The sequence below is a fragment of the Rana temporaria genome, chromosome 7 (assembly GCF_905171775.1).
Source record: "Rana temporaria chromosome 7, aRanTem1.1, whole genome shotgun sequence".
Taxonomy (NCBI): domain Eukaryota; kingdom Metazoa; phylum Chordata; class Amphibia; order Anura; family Ranidae; genus Rana; species Rana temporaria.
In genome coordinates, this window is record NC_053495.1 from 30,835,950 (window position 1) to 30,853,280 (window position 17,331).

The following is a 17,331-nucleotide window of genomic DNA, read 5'->3' on the forward strand; positions in this document are numbered from 1 at the left end:
TTTTCATTGTACAAAAGCGTACGACTTTTGTTCGAAGGGCATTCGCCTGGAACTTGTATTGCATACAAAACGGCAAAGAATTGCCGGTCAACAAACACAAAACTATGGTTTTTCAGCGCTTTAGCGCCACCCTTTGGGCAAAGTCCCCCCCCCCCACTACAACATGGGCGGTCGGATTGCCGCGGGGAGCGATCCGGGACGACGGCCCGGCTATTCGTTTATAGCCGCCCCGTCGCGATCGCTCCCTGGAGCTGAAGAACGGGGAGAGCCGTATGTAAACACGGCTTCACTGTGGCTGCATCGATCGAGTGATATCTTTTATAGGGAGACTCGATCAATGACGTCAGTCCTACAGCCACACCCCCCTACAGTTGTAAACACACACTAGGTGAACACTAACTCCTACAGCGCCCCCTGTGGTTAACTCCCAAACTGCAACTGTCATTTCCACAATAAACAATGCAATTTAAATGCATTTTTTGCTGTGAAAATGACAATGGTCCCAAAAATGTGTCAAAATTGTCTGAAGTGTCCGCCATAATGTCGCAGTCACGAAAAAAATCACTGATCGCCGCCATTAGTAGTAAAAAAAAAAAAATATATATATATATATATATATATATATATATATATATATATATATATATATATATATATATATATATATATATATATATATAATAAAACTATCCCATATTTTGTAAACGCTATAAATTTTGCGCAAACCAATCGATAAACACTTATTGCGATTTTTACCAAAAATAGGTAGAAGAATACGTATCGGCCTAAACTGAGGATTTTTTTTTATATATATATATGTTTTTGGGGGATATTTATTATAGCAAAAAGTAAAAAAATTGCATTTTTTTCAAAATTGTCGCTCTATTTTTGTTTATAGCGCAAAAAATAAAAACCGCAGAGGTGATCAAATATCACCAAAAGAAAGCTCTATTTGTGGGGAAAAAAGGATGCCAATTTTGTTTGGGAGCCACGTCGCACGACCGCGCAATTGTCTGTTAAAGCGACGCAGTGCCGAATTGTAAAAACCCCTTGGGTCATTTAGCAGCATATTGGTCCGGTCCTTAAGTGGTTAAGCTGTTGTGTTGCACGGGAAGAGATCAAAAGCCTACAGCATTTCTGGCACATCAACAGATTTTTTTGCAGCAGCCTTATCAGGATAAAACAGGGAAATCTTCATGTATTGCATATTTTTTTGGAGACACAGATAACAAAACTCCTGCGCACAAGTGGATTGTCCAATAGTCAATGATCCATGGAAAAAGTGCCAAAAACTGTAACAAAGGCCTTGCTGCCCTTCATGGACGGGGAATATCCTAATGGCAGAAAAAAAAAAAAGGCGCAGGGACACACCTCTATCCCCCCCATTTGGAGTGTGGTTCGAGGGACATCTACCAAAGTGTTGTCGACAAGCCTTTTATGCTGCTTCCTTTGTGAGTAGTTTTTTTTATTACTTTTTATTCATTAAATCATCTACGGTAAAACACTAGGCTGGTGCATATTTTTTTGTCCCGACATGCACTATAAAAGACGCATTCGGTGAGAAAGTCAAGAATTGCACAATCCATCCACACAAAACACTGGATTGAGTTTACATTTTTTTTTATTTTTTATCGTTTTGTTTAGTTTTATACATCCTGGATTATTGACATAATGTAAAACTGTAAAAACCCTAAATGCACATCTTTCATCATTTAGATAACTGAAGCAGCGAGAAATATATAGACAACACAAAGGTCTTGACCATTTCATCCATTCACGCCAGCTAAAAGAGTGTTCTCACATGTTAATTACACGGGACAGCTTCTGCACTCTGTTCAGTAATAAATCTCCTTTCTTTATGGTCTCCTGATACTGCCAGTTCTTGCTGTCCGGCCTGGAAAACAATTACACACAAGTTATTACACCAATTGTGTACACAGAACCGCTGCATTCCAATTGACATCAATAGGACTGTCTGAACAGGGATACACCTGTGCAGGTAAACATGGCCCTCGCACAGAGCATGCATTGACAGCCTGAACAAGGCCTATGGTAACCCATTAACAGATTTACCTTTTAGCCCGATTCACTGTGTAGAGCAGCTACAAAATTAGATGAGTTTTGGCAAATGTTCTGTAGTGCAGATGAGTGTTACACACAGGCTAACTGATTGGTGCTGCCAATGTAACAAAGGAACACAGTCCTACAGAAGCCCTAAAAGTTAAAAACGATAAATCCATTGTACAGACCATTCTCTGTAGGGTTGTCCCGGTACCGATACTAGTAACCGTATCGAGCACTTGCCCGAGTAAGTGCTCCCGAAGCTTGTTCCAATACTTGGGCAGTCAGGGGTAATCGGTGTGACGGTGGGGGGTGAGTTACCAGCACCGATCCCCCTGTATAGATTTCAAAATACCAGCTGACAGCCGCTTCTCTACCTCTCCCCCCGCTGCTTTTAGCCACTTTATTGAACTCTATACAAGGGGAAATCGGTGCTTGCAACTCCCCCCACCACCCCCCCTGACAGTCCCCGCAGCCCCCTCCTCCAGTTCCCCTCTGTGCTCGGGTCCCCCCTCCATCATGCATCTTTCAGGATGGAGAGCGGTGGAAGGAGCCGGTAAATCTTTCATTTACTAACTCCTTCCTTTTCCAAATGAACAAGGTCACTGACTGCCCATTCATAACTGAGCATTGTAACCCATGTTTATGATGCTTCAGTTTATAAATGGAGAGGAGCCTCTGTCTGTCCATTCATCTCTAGTGCTGCTGAGGTTACAGAGAAAGGGACTGGGGAATCGATGTCCTCATTCCTCTCCCTGCCACAAAGGGGAGATGTCAGGGGTCTGTTAAGACCCCCCGATCTCATCAAATCCCAACAGGGCTGATGAAAAAAAAAAAAAAAAGAAGGATTTGCAATAAATATTTAAAAGGTTAAAATGTAAAAAATTAACTACTGACACAGTCTACGCGTCATCAGTGCTGCATATTAGTGCCACAGTCCCATGACATAAAAAAATAAGTAACTAATCAATATTGGCAAGTACTTGGGGGGGGGGGGGGGGGGGGGGGAATGGTATCGGGACAACCCTAATCCTCTTAAAGTAAAAAGGACCTCATCAAGTTTCCACTTTCAGCGATTACTATCCATTCTGTCACCCAGATCAAATTAAAGAAAGAAACTGATTGGTTGTGAAAAACAGAAGTTATATGAAGGAAGCTCAGTGCACTCCAGATTACCTGTTAGTTTCTACAATCCCATTCACTTTATCTATCTTGCAGTGCAGTCTACCAGCAGCAATAAACCTGGAGAGCTCCCTGCAAAGAAACAAAAAAGGGAAACATTAATAAAGCAGTAAAAGGTGAAAACATCCTCCAAAAAAGTGGCACTCACTCTGGGCATTAAGCGGAGTTCTGCCCCCCCCCCCCCTGCAAAAAAAAATCAAAGTCAGCAGTTACACATACTGTAGCTGCTGTCTTTTAATATTAGGACTAGAGCTGCATGATTCTGGCTAAAATGAGAATCCCAAATTTTTTCTTAGAGATCCAGAGATTTTCGGCGTAACATCTTTCACCAAAAAAAAAAAAAAAAAAAAAAAAAAAGGGGCTAACTTTACCTTTTTTTTTGTTTTATTCATTAAGATGTTACACACAGGCTAACTGATCGGCGCTGCCAATGTAACAAAAGAAAAACAGTGTGGGGGGGTATATATATTAAAAAAAAAAAAAGAAGAAAATAAAATAAAGCACACAGTTAACCACTCTATAATGTGAGGGTCAATATTGTCCAGTAAGCAGATTCACTTACACACTGTGGTGCGGTGTAGGATCTTCTTCTATGCACTGGAGTTGGGACTCTGCTCTGAACTTGGACTTCCCAAGGACCTTTTATGTATTATTTGGATGTTTTGTTTGTGATTAAGCGCTGCATTCTCATAAACTATTTTGTGTGTGGATAGTGTATCTTGTTTCAAATCTCTATCCTAAACCCATCATGCAAGGCAACAAAAGCGAGGAACTCACTGATCTATGAATTCTACTCCAACCCCAAAGGCTTCAGCCATGTAACCGAGTGTGAGCGACCGGTAAGACTCCAAAAGCTGACTGTAGGCCTGGATCCTCATCTCTCGCACATAATACCGGTAATGAGGGGCAAAGAGCCAGTCCTTCTTCATTTCCTGTTCCACAGCAGCTGCATCATGGGAACACACAACTTTATTACTATACAGAACTGAACATTTATACACAGGACAATGGTTTCAATAAGGAAGATATTGATTGTATATACACAGCCATTATGAAGTATTTGAGATCTCTTTTTTAAAAGGAGCTTTAAAAGTGAAATTAAACCCAAAACCAAGAATGTAATGTTTTGCAGTTTACCAATCCTAAGATGTGATGGATGAATTAGTTCCTTTTTTAGTCTTTTTTCCCACCTCTGTTTTTACCCGGTGATCTGGCCAGAACACATCTCCTGTATAAGAGTGTCCCCACTCTGGATGAAGGAGCACAGGCGGCATCTTTGGTACACCCGTACCAAGTCAGACCCATAACCCAAAGCTCATTCTCCCCGCTGATTGGAAAACTCTGGATCTGAGTCAGCAGGGGGCATGTTGGACCTCTTTAGTGAGAGCACACAGAGCGAAGGCCCCACTACACAGAGCGAAGGCCCCACTACACAGAGCGAAGGCCCCACTACACAGAGCGAAGGCCCCACTCTGCAGCATGCTGGCAAGCACAGACTTTTCTACCTAGGCTGTGGCTGGTTTCTAAAGAAAGCCAACAGTAGTAGTTTGAACACTTGGAATGTATTTAGCTAAAAATGTATATATTAAAGCTAAAATAAATTAGATAGATAGATATATCTATCTATCCAACACACACATATCTATATCTCTAACACACATATACATATATATGGTATTACGGCACAGAATTTTCTAGGTAGCCTTAAAAGGCGACTGCCCTCAGTGTGTTTACAGCTTACGGTAGGACCAAATCACACACTGATGCCTTAACACGTTGTACAGAATTCACATACACAAGAATCTGTAAAGCATATCTTGTTCTGATTTTAAAATGATTACACAGGTCCTCTTTAATGTGTATTAAACAGAAGGCCATATTCATTTGTATTAGCAGTGACTAAACTCCACCATTCCTCACTATCCCAGCTAGTTCTAACTTGATAAAGTCAGCTGCCATTTTTCTGTTTTGAATATGTAGGTGCATAATAATAGAATATTCTCTGGAAAATCTTACCAAGTGACTGGAAGAAGACAGAATAGCGGCACTCATATAATGAGAAGAGATACTGCCTGACTGTGGGCAAACTGTGCAACACTTCTAGGATTTCTGCTCCTTTGATGACCTGAAATAAGAGCACAGATCCAGTTACTTGTAAACATCACTGAGCTAGCATCAAAGACATGGAAACTCTGTATATATTTTTTCTTATGTCATAGAACCAAAACACAAAGAAAATAAATCAGACATGCTATGTGCTGCAAATCCTACCACACACCACACTGCTGGTGCAAGTCAGCCCTGCTATTGCTTTCTCCAATTTTACTGCACACTGTGAGCATGTTCACTTGAAGCTTCAGCAAGGTAATCTCTGGATGTGCAAACCATCAACGGATATCTCCAGCCACCAGAAACCCGGTCAAAGTGTACACGCTCAGCCACTGCAGCCTGCCTCTCACAGGTGGCAAAAACAGCAGCACGAATCAGAAGACTCCCGCTGCTGCCATTAGCACTGTGGATACACACCCGTATAAATGTAGCACAACTCATCTCCTGAGGAAGCACACTGCTTGCATCGAGGCCGAGGGCTCTTAAAGCGGTTGTAAACCTTAATTTTTCACTTTTACCTACAGGTAAGCCTATAACAAGGCTTACCTGTAGGTAAAAAGAATATCTCCTAAACCTGTACGGTTTAGGAGATATTCCCCTCGCAATGCGGGCGGCGCATGCGCAGGGGGGGATCCACGGCGAAAGATCCGGCAGCCGCCGGACCTTGCCGATTTTAAATCTCCCGCGCGCACACGCGGGAGTGACGTCATCGCCGCTCCAGCCAATCACAGCGCTGGAGCGGCGATACCCGGAAGACACGCCGGAGCAAGATGACATCTCGCTCGGCGTGAACCAGGTAAGTGTTGTTCACCTCGTTTTGAGGCAAGTATTTCATAATCAGCTATTATGCGGTGCATACTAGCTGATTATGCATTTTGCCTTGCAGGTTAAAAAAAAAAAAAAAATTTATATATATATATATATATATATATATATATATATATATATATATATATATATATGGTTTACAACCGCTTTAAGAGGAGCACTGAGGCAGGGTGCTGTGATGTTCTCGGGCATGCTGCAAGCCCCTCTGACCAGCCATAATCTGCCTGCAATGCTGAGTGAAGCACAGAGACCCACCGATGACATCATTAAGTCTAAACTAAAAGTATGCCGATTACATTTTTAAATTTTCATTACATAATGTTAAGGGAAGAGTAAAGAACTTAGGAAGGTAAAATATAAGCAGAATAAACTTCAGCTTGAACTGTGATAGATAATGTGTCACTTTCCTAGGTGTTCTAATTTCCCTGCTAAATCCACCAGGAAATACCTAAAACAGAGCGACTTTAATAACCGCTGAAATTCTGGTGTCAAACTAAAGAACTCAAAACCCTGTGCTCAGCAGGGTTAAAGGCACTCCCTAATGTACAGACATGATTTTACATAAACACAGTGCTCCTGCAGTTTAGCAATACTGTTAGTTTGGATGCCGTCTGGGACAGGACTCGGATCTGGGGTAAGTGAACCTGTGATTTATAATCTACGTCCAGTAGAACCCAGGCAGCACCTCAACGGGTCACTGAAGTGTTTTTTCTAAAACTTGTTGTTCAACTTCCTCTCACTGTATCACCAATCACAATTAAACATCAAGGCATCTTTGAAATTAACTGGTGTCTGAGATCTTCATATTGTGGACATTTTTAGGTCAGACTTTCCTTGTACCGGAATCAGCAAGGAGTCTGCAGTGGGTGTGTCTGGGAATACCTCCCCTGCATCACAAGCAGGTGTTCTCAGATAGTTTGGTGGATTGGTGCCTTACAGCACCCCGACTCAAAAACGGAAGTATTGAGCAGGTTAGCTGAGCTTCCTGTATACATCTCAATGCTTAAAGTGGAAGTTCACTCCAATACTAAAACCTTTAACTCTACTGGCACCAACAATCTAAAACTAACCTATCATGAAGAAAAATCGCTATACCTACCTTTTCTGAAACTGCTCCAGTCTCCAGCGGCAAAAGCTCTGCAGAAGAGACAGCAGACAACGGATGGGAAGCGATGTTACCCATAGACTTACTATGGGGCTACCGTTGTCGGCTGTGTCCTCTATACCCGCCTTCCAAAGCAAAGCCATAGGAGACAGCTCAACATAGGACCGGACCAAAGCAGCTTCAGAAGAGGCAGGTATAGCAATTTCTTTACAGGACTAGATAGGTTAGTCTTCGATTGTGTATGCAAGCAGATTTGATTTTAGTATTAGGGTGAACTTCTACTTTAATTTATCATTTTTGACGAGAGTCATAACACCATCAGGTGATTTATTTCAGGATCATTGTAGACCTTACCTTCTCTCTGAGATCAGGCCGGTCCAGTGCAATCATACTGACATAGACTGTATATGTAACAAAGGTCTTGTAATCCATAAGCTCGTAGGATGTAAATGTGGACACGGTGTCCAGGAAGAGCTCTGCTGCTTGTTTGAAGTCACGTATGGCTACGCAGTACAGACCTTGATAAACCTTCAGACGATTCCTGCGATCCCAGTCACCACCTTCCTCTATGAGGCTTCACAGACACAAGAGATAAAAAATTACTTACTAAAAGACACTCACTATATACCACTTACAAGAGGGAACAGATATAAGAGTCTATTGTTAAGAATATTAGAGGGGAGGAACAACTGGTGTGAGGCAAACACTGGGGGATTTCAATGAGAACATATTGAATCCACATTTAGAAATATAATTGGCATCCAGGGCTGAGCCTACCTGCGAGCTTTCTCTGTGTTCCTTGTAATCAGGTCATTATCCATGTAAAACAAGCCAATTCTCAGCAGGTAGAACACGATATCTAAGCGATGGCCGAGAGCAACCGTCTTATCGTAGGTCTTTCTGAATGCTGTGAGAGCCCCCTCCTGCAGAAAGAAGAATCAGAGTCACCCTAAAATGTAAGAAGTCCATTAACCACTTGCCTACTGGGCACTCTTACCCCCTTCCTGCCCAGGCCCATTTTCAGCTTCCAGCGCCGTCACACTTTGAATGACAATTGCACAGTAATGCTACAACTGTCACCATTGTAATTTTTTTTTATAATTTTCTTCACGCAAATTGAGCTTTCAGTGGTATTTAATCACTGCTGTGGTTTTTTTTTTGTAAAAAAATACCAAAAATTGCGGGGGGGGGGGGAATTTGGGGGTTGGGTTTAGTTTCTGTCAGTAAGTTTTGTAAAAAAAGATTTTTTTCTCCCTCACTGATGTGTGCTGATGAGGTGGCACTGATAGGCTGAACTGCAGCACCTATTAGGCGGCAGTTATGGGGAGGAACAAATAGGTGGCGCCGATAGGCAGCACTGACTGCCATCACTAATGGGCGTCGATTGGTGGCACTGTATTGTAATCAGGGCACTGATGATCAGTGCCCCGATTACATATCTGGATGTCCCCTGCGAGGAGATGCTGCCGATTTACTCTCCTCACCACACTATCAACGTGAGGCAATGAGAGCCAATTACCACCATTTCCGTGTTTAAATGTGACTGGCTGCTATTGGACACAGCTGATCACATGGTTAAAAAGCCGCAGCTCTTTACAGAGATCGGGGGTCGCGCTGTGTCCTAGCAACACGGCCACGATCGGCGCGGGAGCGGCAGTTCTGGGACGTCATCATATGATGTCATCAGAGAATTAGAGCTGCACCGCCCCTCTGCCATTTGACAGTGGGCAGGCGGCAAGCGGTTAAAGATTCAGGGAGACAGGAGCCTATTTAAAGCTCAACTCAATGCATAACAAAAAAAACCCTTGCAGTTCCCCCTGCCCCTCATCCCACTGCAAGGATTAAATGCTTATTATTATCATCATCAATACAAGATTTATATAGCGCAGACAGTTTACGCAGCGCTTCACAACATGGGCAGACATTACAATTACTATACAATTTAATAAAGTAGGAATCAGACTTCTGCTCGATGTCAAGTCTAGGAATAGTAAAATATAAAGGTTGACCGGAAGTTGACCTAGGGGCTTTATTCTTCCTGAACTAGGAATACCAGCTTTACTTCTCACGTGGTCACTTCTGGGCTTTAGTATGTTGATAGGAAATACATCAGGCTCATAGAAGTACGTTCTGCCTGGCAGCTCACCTTGTCACCAATCCTGCACAGGTACTCTGCTCGTGCCATCATGGCATCTCGGATCTCACTCTCGCCCAGATTTTTCTCTGCATCCTCCAGTTGATCGTCCAGCCTCTTCAGCTCCTCTTCATTGGCCTTCTTCATCTTATTGAGCAGGTCTGTATCCACCTGCCAGTCCAGCTGCTTGCAGAGACCCTCATAATAAGGAGCCATGTCTGGAAACAGGTAAGAAGAGTATTGGTTGGATCCAGCCTATGAAATGTTCTCATAAACCACAAATAACAGGTTACAGAATTTTCCAGCACTCCAGACTGAACATAAAAGATCAGAGAAACATGGTGGTCTCAGAGAGAAGGTAAGGGTCAACACTGGAAGGTGAGGGTTAGGACACGGACCTCCATAATACAGGGGTGGGGGAGCCCCCATAGACCTCCGTAATACAGGGGTGGGGGAGCCCCCATAGACCTCCGTAATACAGGGGTGGGGGAGCCCCCATAGACCTCCGTAATACAGGGGTGGGGGAGCCCCCATAGACCTCCGTAATACAGGGGTGGGGGAGCCCCCATAGACCTCCGTAATACAGGGGTGGGGGAGCCCCCATAGACCTCCGTAATACAGGGGTGGGGGAGCCCCCATAGACCTCCGTAATACAGGGGTGGGGGGCTCCATAGACCTCCGTAATACAGGGGTGGGGGGCTCCATAGACCTCCATAATACAGGGGTGGGGAGCTCCATAATACAGGGGTGGGGGGGCTCCATAGACCTCCATAATACAGGGGTGGGGGGCTCCATAGACCTCCATAATACAGGGGTGGGGGGCTCCATAGACCTCCATAATACAGGGGTGGGGGGCTCCATAGACCTCCATAATACAGGGGTGGGGGGCTCCATAGACCTCCATAATACAGGGGTGGGGGGCTCCATAGACCTCCATAATACAGGGGTGGGGGGCTCCATAGACCTCCATAATACAGGGGTGGGGAGCCCCATAGACCTCCATAATACAGGGGTGGGGAGCCCCATAGACCTCCATAATACAGGGGTGGGGAGCCCCATAGACCTCCATAATACAGGGGTGGGGGGGCTACATAGACCTCCATAATACAGGGCTGGGGGGGGGGCTCCATAGACCTCCATAATACAGGGCTGGGGTGGGGGCTCCATAAACCTCCATAATACAGGGCTGGGGGGGGCTCCATAGACCTCCATAATACAGAGGTGGGGGGCTCCATAATACAGAGGTGGGGGGGCACCATAGACCTCCATAATACAGAGGTGGGGGGTCCATAGACCTCCATAATACAGGGGTGGGGGGCTCCATAGACCTTCATAATACAGGGGTGGGGGGGGGGCTCCATAGACCTCCATAATACAGGGGTGGGGGGGGCTCCATAGACCTCCATAATACAGGGGTGGGGGGGCTCCATAGACCTCCATAATACAGGGCTGGGGGGGGGGGGGGCTCCATAGACCTCCATAATACAGGGCTGGGGGGGGGGGGCTCCATAGACCTCCATAATACAGGGCTGGGGGGGGGGCTCCATAGACCTCCATAATACAGGGCTGGGGGGGGGGCTCCATAGACCTCCATAATACAGGGCTGGGGGGGGGGGGCTCCATAGACCTCCATAATACAGAGGTGGGGGGCTCCATAATACAGAGGTGGGGGGCACCACAGACCTCCATAATACAGAGGTGGGGGCTCCATAGACCTCCATAATACAGGGGTGGGGGCTCCATAGACCTTCATAATACAGGGCTGGGGGGGGGGGGGGGCTCCATAAACCTCCATAATACAGGGCTGGGGGGGGGGGCTCCATAAACCTCCATAATACAGGGCTAGGGGGGGGGGGGCCCCATAAACCTCCATAATACAGGGCTAGGGGGGGGGGGGGGCTCCATAAACCTCCATAATACAGGGCTAGGGGGGGGGGGCTCCATAAACCTCCATAATACAGGGGTGGGGGAGCCCCCATCGACCTCCATAATACAGGGGTGGGGGAGCCCCCATCGACCTCCATAATACAGGGGTGGGGGAGCCCCCATCGACCTCCATAATACAGGGGTGGGGGAGCCCCCATCGACCTCCATAATACAGGGGTGGGGGAGCCCCATAGACCTCCATAATACAGGGGTGGGGGCTCCATAATACAGGGGTGGGGGGGGCCCCATAGACCTCCATAATACAGGGGTGGGGGAGCCCCATAGACCTCCATAATACAGGGGTGGGGGAGCCCCATAGACCTCCATAATACAGGGGTGTGGAGCCCCATAGACCTCCATAATACAGGGGTGTGGAGCCCCATAGACCTCCATAATACAGGGGTGGGGGGCTCCATAGACCTCCATAATACAGGGGTGGGGGGCTCCATAGACCTCCATAATACAGGGGTGGGGGGCTCCATAGACCTCCATAATACAGGGGTGGGGGGCTCCATAGACCTCCATAATACAGGGGTGGGGGGCCCCATAGACCTCCATAATACAGAGGTGGGGGGGCTCCATAATACAGGGGTGGGGAGCTCCATAGACCTCCAAAATACAGAGGTGGGGGGCTCCATAGACCTCCATAATACAGAGGTGGGGAGCCCCATAGACCTTCATAATACAGAGGTGGGGGGCCCCATAGACCTCCATAATACAGAGGTGGGGGGCCCCATAGACCTCCATAATACAGAGGTGGGGGGCCCCATAGACCTCCATAATACAGAGGTGGGGGGCCCCATAGACCTCCATAATACAGGGGTGGGGGGCTCCATAGACCTCCATAATACAGGGGTGGGGGCTCCATAGACCTCCATAATACAGGAGTAAGGAGCTCCATAGACCTCCATAATACAGGGGTGGGGGCTCCATAGACCTTCATAATACAGGGGTGGGGAGCCCCATAGACCTCCATAATACAGGGGTGGGGGGCCCCATAGACCTCCATAATACAGAGGTGGGGGGCTCCATAATACAGGGGTGGGGGCTCCATAGACCTCCATAATACAGGAGTAAGGAGCTCCATAGACCTCCATAATACAGGGGTGGGGGCTCCATAGACCTTCATAATACAGGGGTGGGGAGCCCCATAGACCTCCATAATACAGGGGTGGGGGGCCCCATAGACCTCCATAATACAGAGGTGGGGGGCTCCATAATACAGGGGTGGGGGCTCCATAGACCTCCATAATACAGGAGTAAGGAGCTCCATAGACCTCCATAATACAGGGGTGGGGGCTCCATAGACCTCCATAATACAGGGGTGGGGAGCCCCATAGACCTCCATAATACAGGGGTGGGGGGGGGCCCCATAGACCTCCATAATACAGGTGGGGGGGGCCCCATAGACCTCCATAATACAGAGGTGGGGGGCCCCATAGACCTCCATAATACAGGAGTGGGGGGGGGCTCCATAGACCTCCATAATACAGGAGTGGGGGGGGCTCCATAGACCTCCATAATACAGGGGTGGGGGAGCCCCCATCGACCTCCATAATACAGGAGTGGGGGGGGCTCCATAGACCTCCATAATACAGGGGTGGGGGAGCCCCCATCGACCTCCATAATACAGGGGTGGGGGAGCCCCCATCGACCTCCATAATACAGGGGTGGGGGAGCCCCCATCGACCTCCATAATACAGGGGTGGGGGAGCCCCCATCGACCTCCATAATACAGGGGTGGGGGAGCCCCCATCGACCTCCATAATACAGGGGTGGGGGAGCCCCCATCGACCTCCATAATACAGGGGTGGGGGAGCCCCCATCGACCTCCATAATACAGGGGTGGGGGAGCCCCCATCGACCTCCATAATACAGGGGTGGGGGCTCCATAATACAGGGGTGGGGGGGGCCCCATAGACCTCCATAATACAGGGGTGGGGGAGCCCCATAGACCTCCATAATACAGGGGTGGGGGAGCCCCATAGACCTCCATAATACAGGGGTGGGGGAGCCCCATAGACCTCCATAATACAGGGGTGGGGGAGCCCCATAGACCTCCATAATACAGGGGTGTGGAGCCCCATAGACCTCCATAATACAGGGGTGGGGGGCTCCATAGACCTCCATAATACAGGGGTGGGGGGCTCCATAGACCTCCATAATACAGGGGTGGGGGGCTCCATAGACCTCCATAATACAGGGGTGGGGGGCTCCATAGACCTCCATAATACAGGGGTGGGGGGCTCCATAGACCTCCATAATACAGGGGTGGGGGGCCCCATAGACCTCCATAATACAGAGGTGGGGGGCTCCATAATACAGGGGTGGGGAGCTCCATAGACCTCCAAAATACAGAGGTGGGGGGCTCCATAGACCTCCATAATACAGAGGTGGGGAGCCCCATAGACCTCCATAATACAGAGGTGGGGGGCCCCATAGACCTCCATAATACAGAGGTGGGGGGCCCCATAGACCTCCATAATACAGGGGTGGGGGGCTCCATAGACCTCCATAATACAGGGGTGGGGGGCTCCATAGACCTCCATAATACAGGGGTGGGGGCTCCATAGACCTCCATAATACAGGAGTAAGGAGCTCCATAGACCTCCATAATACAGGGGTGGGGGCTCCATAGACCTTCATAATACAGGGGTGGGGAGCCCCATAGACCTCCATAATACAGGGGTGGGGGGCCCCATAGACCTCCATAATACAGGGGTGGGGGGCCCCATAGACCTCCATAATAGAGGTGGGGGGCTCCATAATACAGGGGTGGGGGCTCCATAGACCTCCATAATACAGGAGTAAGGAGCTCCATAGACCTCCATAATACAGGGGTGGGGGCTCCATAGACCTCCATAATACAGGGGTGGGGGGGGCCCCATAGACCTCCATAATACAGGGGTGGGGGGGGGCCCCATAGACCTCCATAATACAGGGGTGGGGGGGCCCCATAGACCTCCATAATACAGGGGTGGGGGGGGGCCCCATAGACCTCCATAATACAGGGGTGGGGGGCCCCATAGACCTCCATAATACAGGGGTGGGGGGGCCCCATAGACCTCCATAATACAGGGGTGGGGGGGGCCCCATAGACCTCCATAATACAGAGGTGGGGGGCCCCATAGACCTCCATAATACAGGGGTGGGGGGCTCCATAGACCTCCATAATACAGGGGTGGGGGGCCCCATAGACCTCCATAATACAGAGGTGGGGGGCTCCATAATACAGGGGTGGGGAGCTCCATAGACCTCCAAAATACAGAGGTGGGGGGCTCCATAGACCTCCATAATACAGAGGTGGGGAGCCCCATAGACCTCCATAATACAGAGGTGGGGGGCCCCATAGACCTCCATAATACAGAGGTGGGGGGCCCCATAGACCTCCATAATACAGGGGTGGGGGGCTCCATAGACCTCCATAATACAGGGGTGGGGGGCTCCATAGACCTCCATAATACAGGGGTGGGGGCTCCATAGACCTCCATAATACAGGAGTAAGGAGCTCCATAGACCTCCATAATACAGGGGTGGGGGCTCCATAGACCTTCATAATACAGGGGTGGGGGGCCCCATAGACCTCCATAATACAGGGGTGGGGGGCCCCATAGACCTCCATAATAGAGGTGGGGGGCTCCATAATACAGGGGTGGGGGCTCCATAGACCTCCATAATACAGGAGTAAGGAGCTCCATAGACCTCCATAATACAGGGGTGGGGGGGCTCCATAGACCTCCATAATACAGGGGTGGGGGGGGCCCCATAGACCTCCATAATACAGGGGTGGGGGGGCCCCATAGACCTCCATAATACAGGAGTGGGGGGGGCTCCATAGACCTCCATAATACAGGGGTGGGGGGGCTCCATAGACCTCCATAATACAGGGGTGGGGGGCTCCATAGACCTCCATAATACAGGGGTGGGGGGCCCCATAGACCTCCATAATACAGGGGTGGGGGGGGCCCCATAGACCTCCATAATACAGGGGTGGGGGGCCCCATAGACCTCCATAATACAGGGGTGGGGGGGGCCCCATAGACCTCCATAATACAGAGGTGGGGGGCCCCATAGACCTCCATAATACAGGGGTGGGGGGCTCCATAGACCTCCATAATACAGGGGTGGGGGGGGCCCCATAGACCTCCATAATACAGAGGTGGGGGGCCCCATAGACCTCCATAATACAGGAGTGGGGGGGGCTCCATAGACCTCCATAATACAGGAGTGGGGGGGCTCCATAGACCTCCATAATACAGGAGTGGGGGGGGCTCCATAGACCTCCATAATACAGGAGTGGGGGGGGCTCCATAGACCTCCATAATACAGGGGTGGGGGGGGCCCCATAGACCTCCATAATACAGGGGTGGGGGGGGGCCCCATAGACCTCCATAATACAGAGGTGGGGGGCTCCATAGACCTCCATAATACAGGAGTAAGGAGCTCCATAGACCTCCATAATACAGGGGTAAGGAGCTCCATCCCCCACACGGGGCCCAGCAGTGACTCAGCCCGTAGTGGTATATGAGCCGTGCTCCGTGAAGCGCCCCCTGCAGGGTGAAGGCCTGTCCTATGTTGGTATCCGGGCAGCGCTCTCTCGTACTCACTGTTGCCGGTGACGGCCTCCATGAGCTCGGCGCGGAGCCGCACATCACTGCGGGTGTCAGGCAGGCCGAGCAGGAACTTGAGCTGGGCGATGCGGAGGTCGGGGTTCTTGGGCAGACCCTCTTCTTCCAGGTTCTCTAGCGGCATCTCTGCAGCTCCGGGATCTGCTCTGTCACAGCTTCCGCCGGATATCGCCGCAAACAATGCGGCCACCGGCCGGTGTAGTGTCACAGCGACACCTACCGGCAGCGCCGGGGAACCGCGGCCTAGGTAGCGCTGCCCCACCTGTTGGCGGAGGCTTGAAAGTGCAGCCCGAGGATACAGCTGACTGGGACAGAAACCCGTCCTCCGACGCTAAACATGTCGCAACACAGCGACATCTGCTGGCCAGAGTTGAGAAAAGTCAAAGCACACAGTGTCAATGGAGTGTCAGTGGGGAAAAAACATTTCAAACTGGTCCCATTGTTCTGGGACAAGCCCACAGAAACAATACTAGAGTTTTTTTTATGCACACACAAATTGCAAGTTAAAAAGGCAAAAGGTTTTTATTTTGCTATCTATGTCCCAATAGGGAGATTTCCCTTCACTTCCTGTCCCATAGCCAAAACAGGAAGTGAGAAGAAATCCCTCCAAAATGAGTAAACCCCTGGGGGTCACCAGAACTAGCATCACTATTGGAATATTTCCCCGTTATTCCTATTCTGGTATGAACCCAACATTTGTGATTTACCTTAAATAATAATAAACAGGACAAATAGAGAAGGCGAATCTCCCCAACAGCGACACATACAGCGATAGAACCTGACTGGAGTTCTAACCCATCTCCACGCTATCCAAAACTTAAAAAAATACTGCATTAGGGCCCTTATGATGATCAAAGAAAATAAACAGACAAAATACAGGGATTGTCCCCGATGGCTGTGTGAATGCTTGAGACATCTACACTGCGATTTTTTTTCTTTATATTAGAAAAAGACCCCTCTTTGTCTTGTGACTTATCAAGAAAGTTTCCCTAGCAGCTGTGTAGGAACAATGCAGGTGGCTGCATTGGCATTTCCTGTTCCCTGATAAAGCAATTTAATGGTGAAACATGTTGGGCGGGGCTTAACTTGTGATGTCAGCACGCTCCCCGTGTGGCCAGCGGCAAGGCATTTGTACATGCTGTATTTCCTTTACCTCTGTAAAGTACCTGTCTTGTTTTAAATAATTAGTTTTGCAGTTTTACACTATGGGCCAGATTCACATACATTTGCGGCCGTGTAACGTAACCCGTTTACGTTACACCGCCGCAAGTTTCCAGTTTTAGTGCCCGATCCACAAAGCACTGACCTGGAAACATGCGGCGGTGTATCGTAAATACGTCCGGCGGGCCAATTCAAAT

The 17,331-nt window shown here is 48.7% G+C and overlaps 1 protein-coding gene across 1 annotated transcript; it reads right to left on the reverse strand.

Moving 5' to 3' along the window:
* Positions 1 to 1,603: 1,603 nt before the first annotated feature.
* Positions 1,604 to 16,154, reverse strand: PSMD6 (proteasome 26S subunit, non-ATPase 6). Its single transcript, XM_040359176.1, has 8 exons — positions 15,953 to 16,154; positions 9,432 to 9,637; positions 8,063 to 8,208; positions 7,640 to 7,859; positions 5,260 to 5,368; positions 4,021 to 4,189; positions 3,238 to 3,315; positions 1,604 to 1,894 (listed from the first exon to the last, which is right to left on the reverse strand). The coding sequence occupies exons 1-8, from the start codon at positions 16,095 to 16,097 to the stop codon at positions 1,798 to 1,800; spliced, it is 1,170 nt and encodes a 389-aa protein (XP_040215110.1). The 5' UTR covers positions 16,098 to 16,154; the 3' UTR covers positions 1,604 to 1,797.
* Positions 16,155 to 17,331: the final 1,177 nt, after the last annotated feature.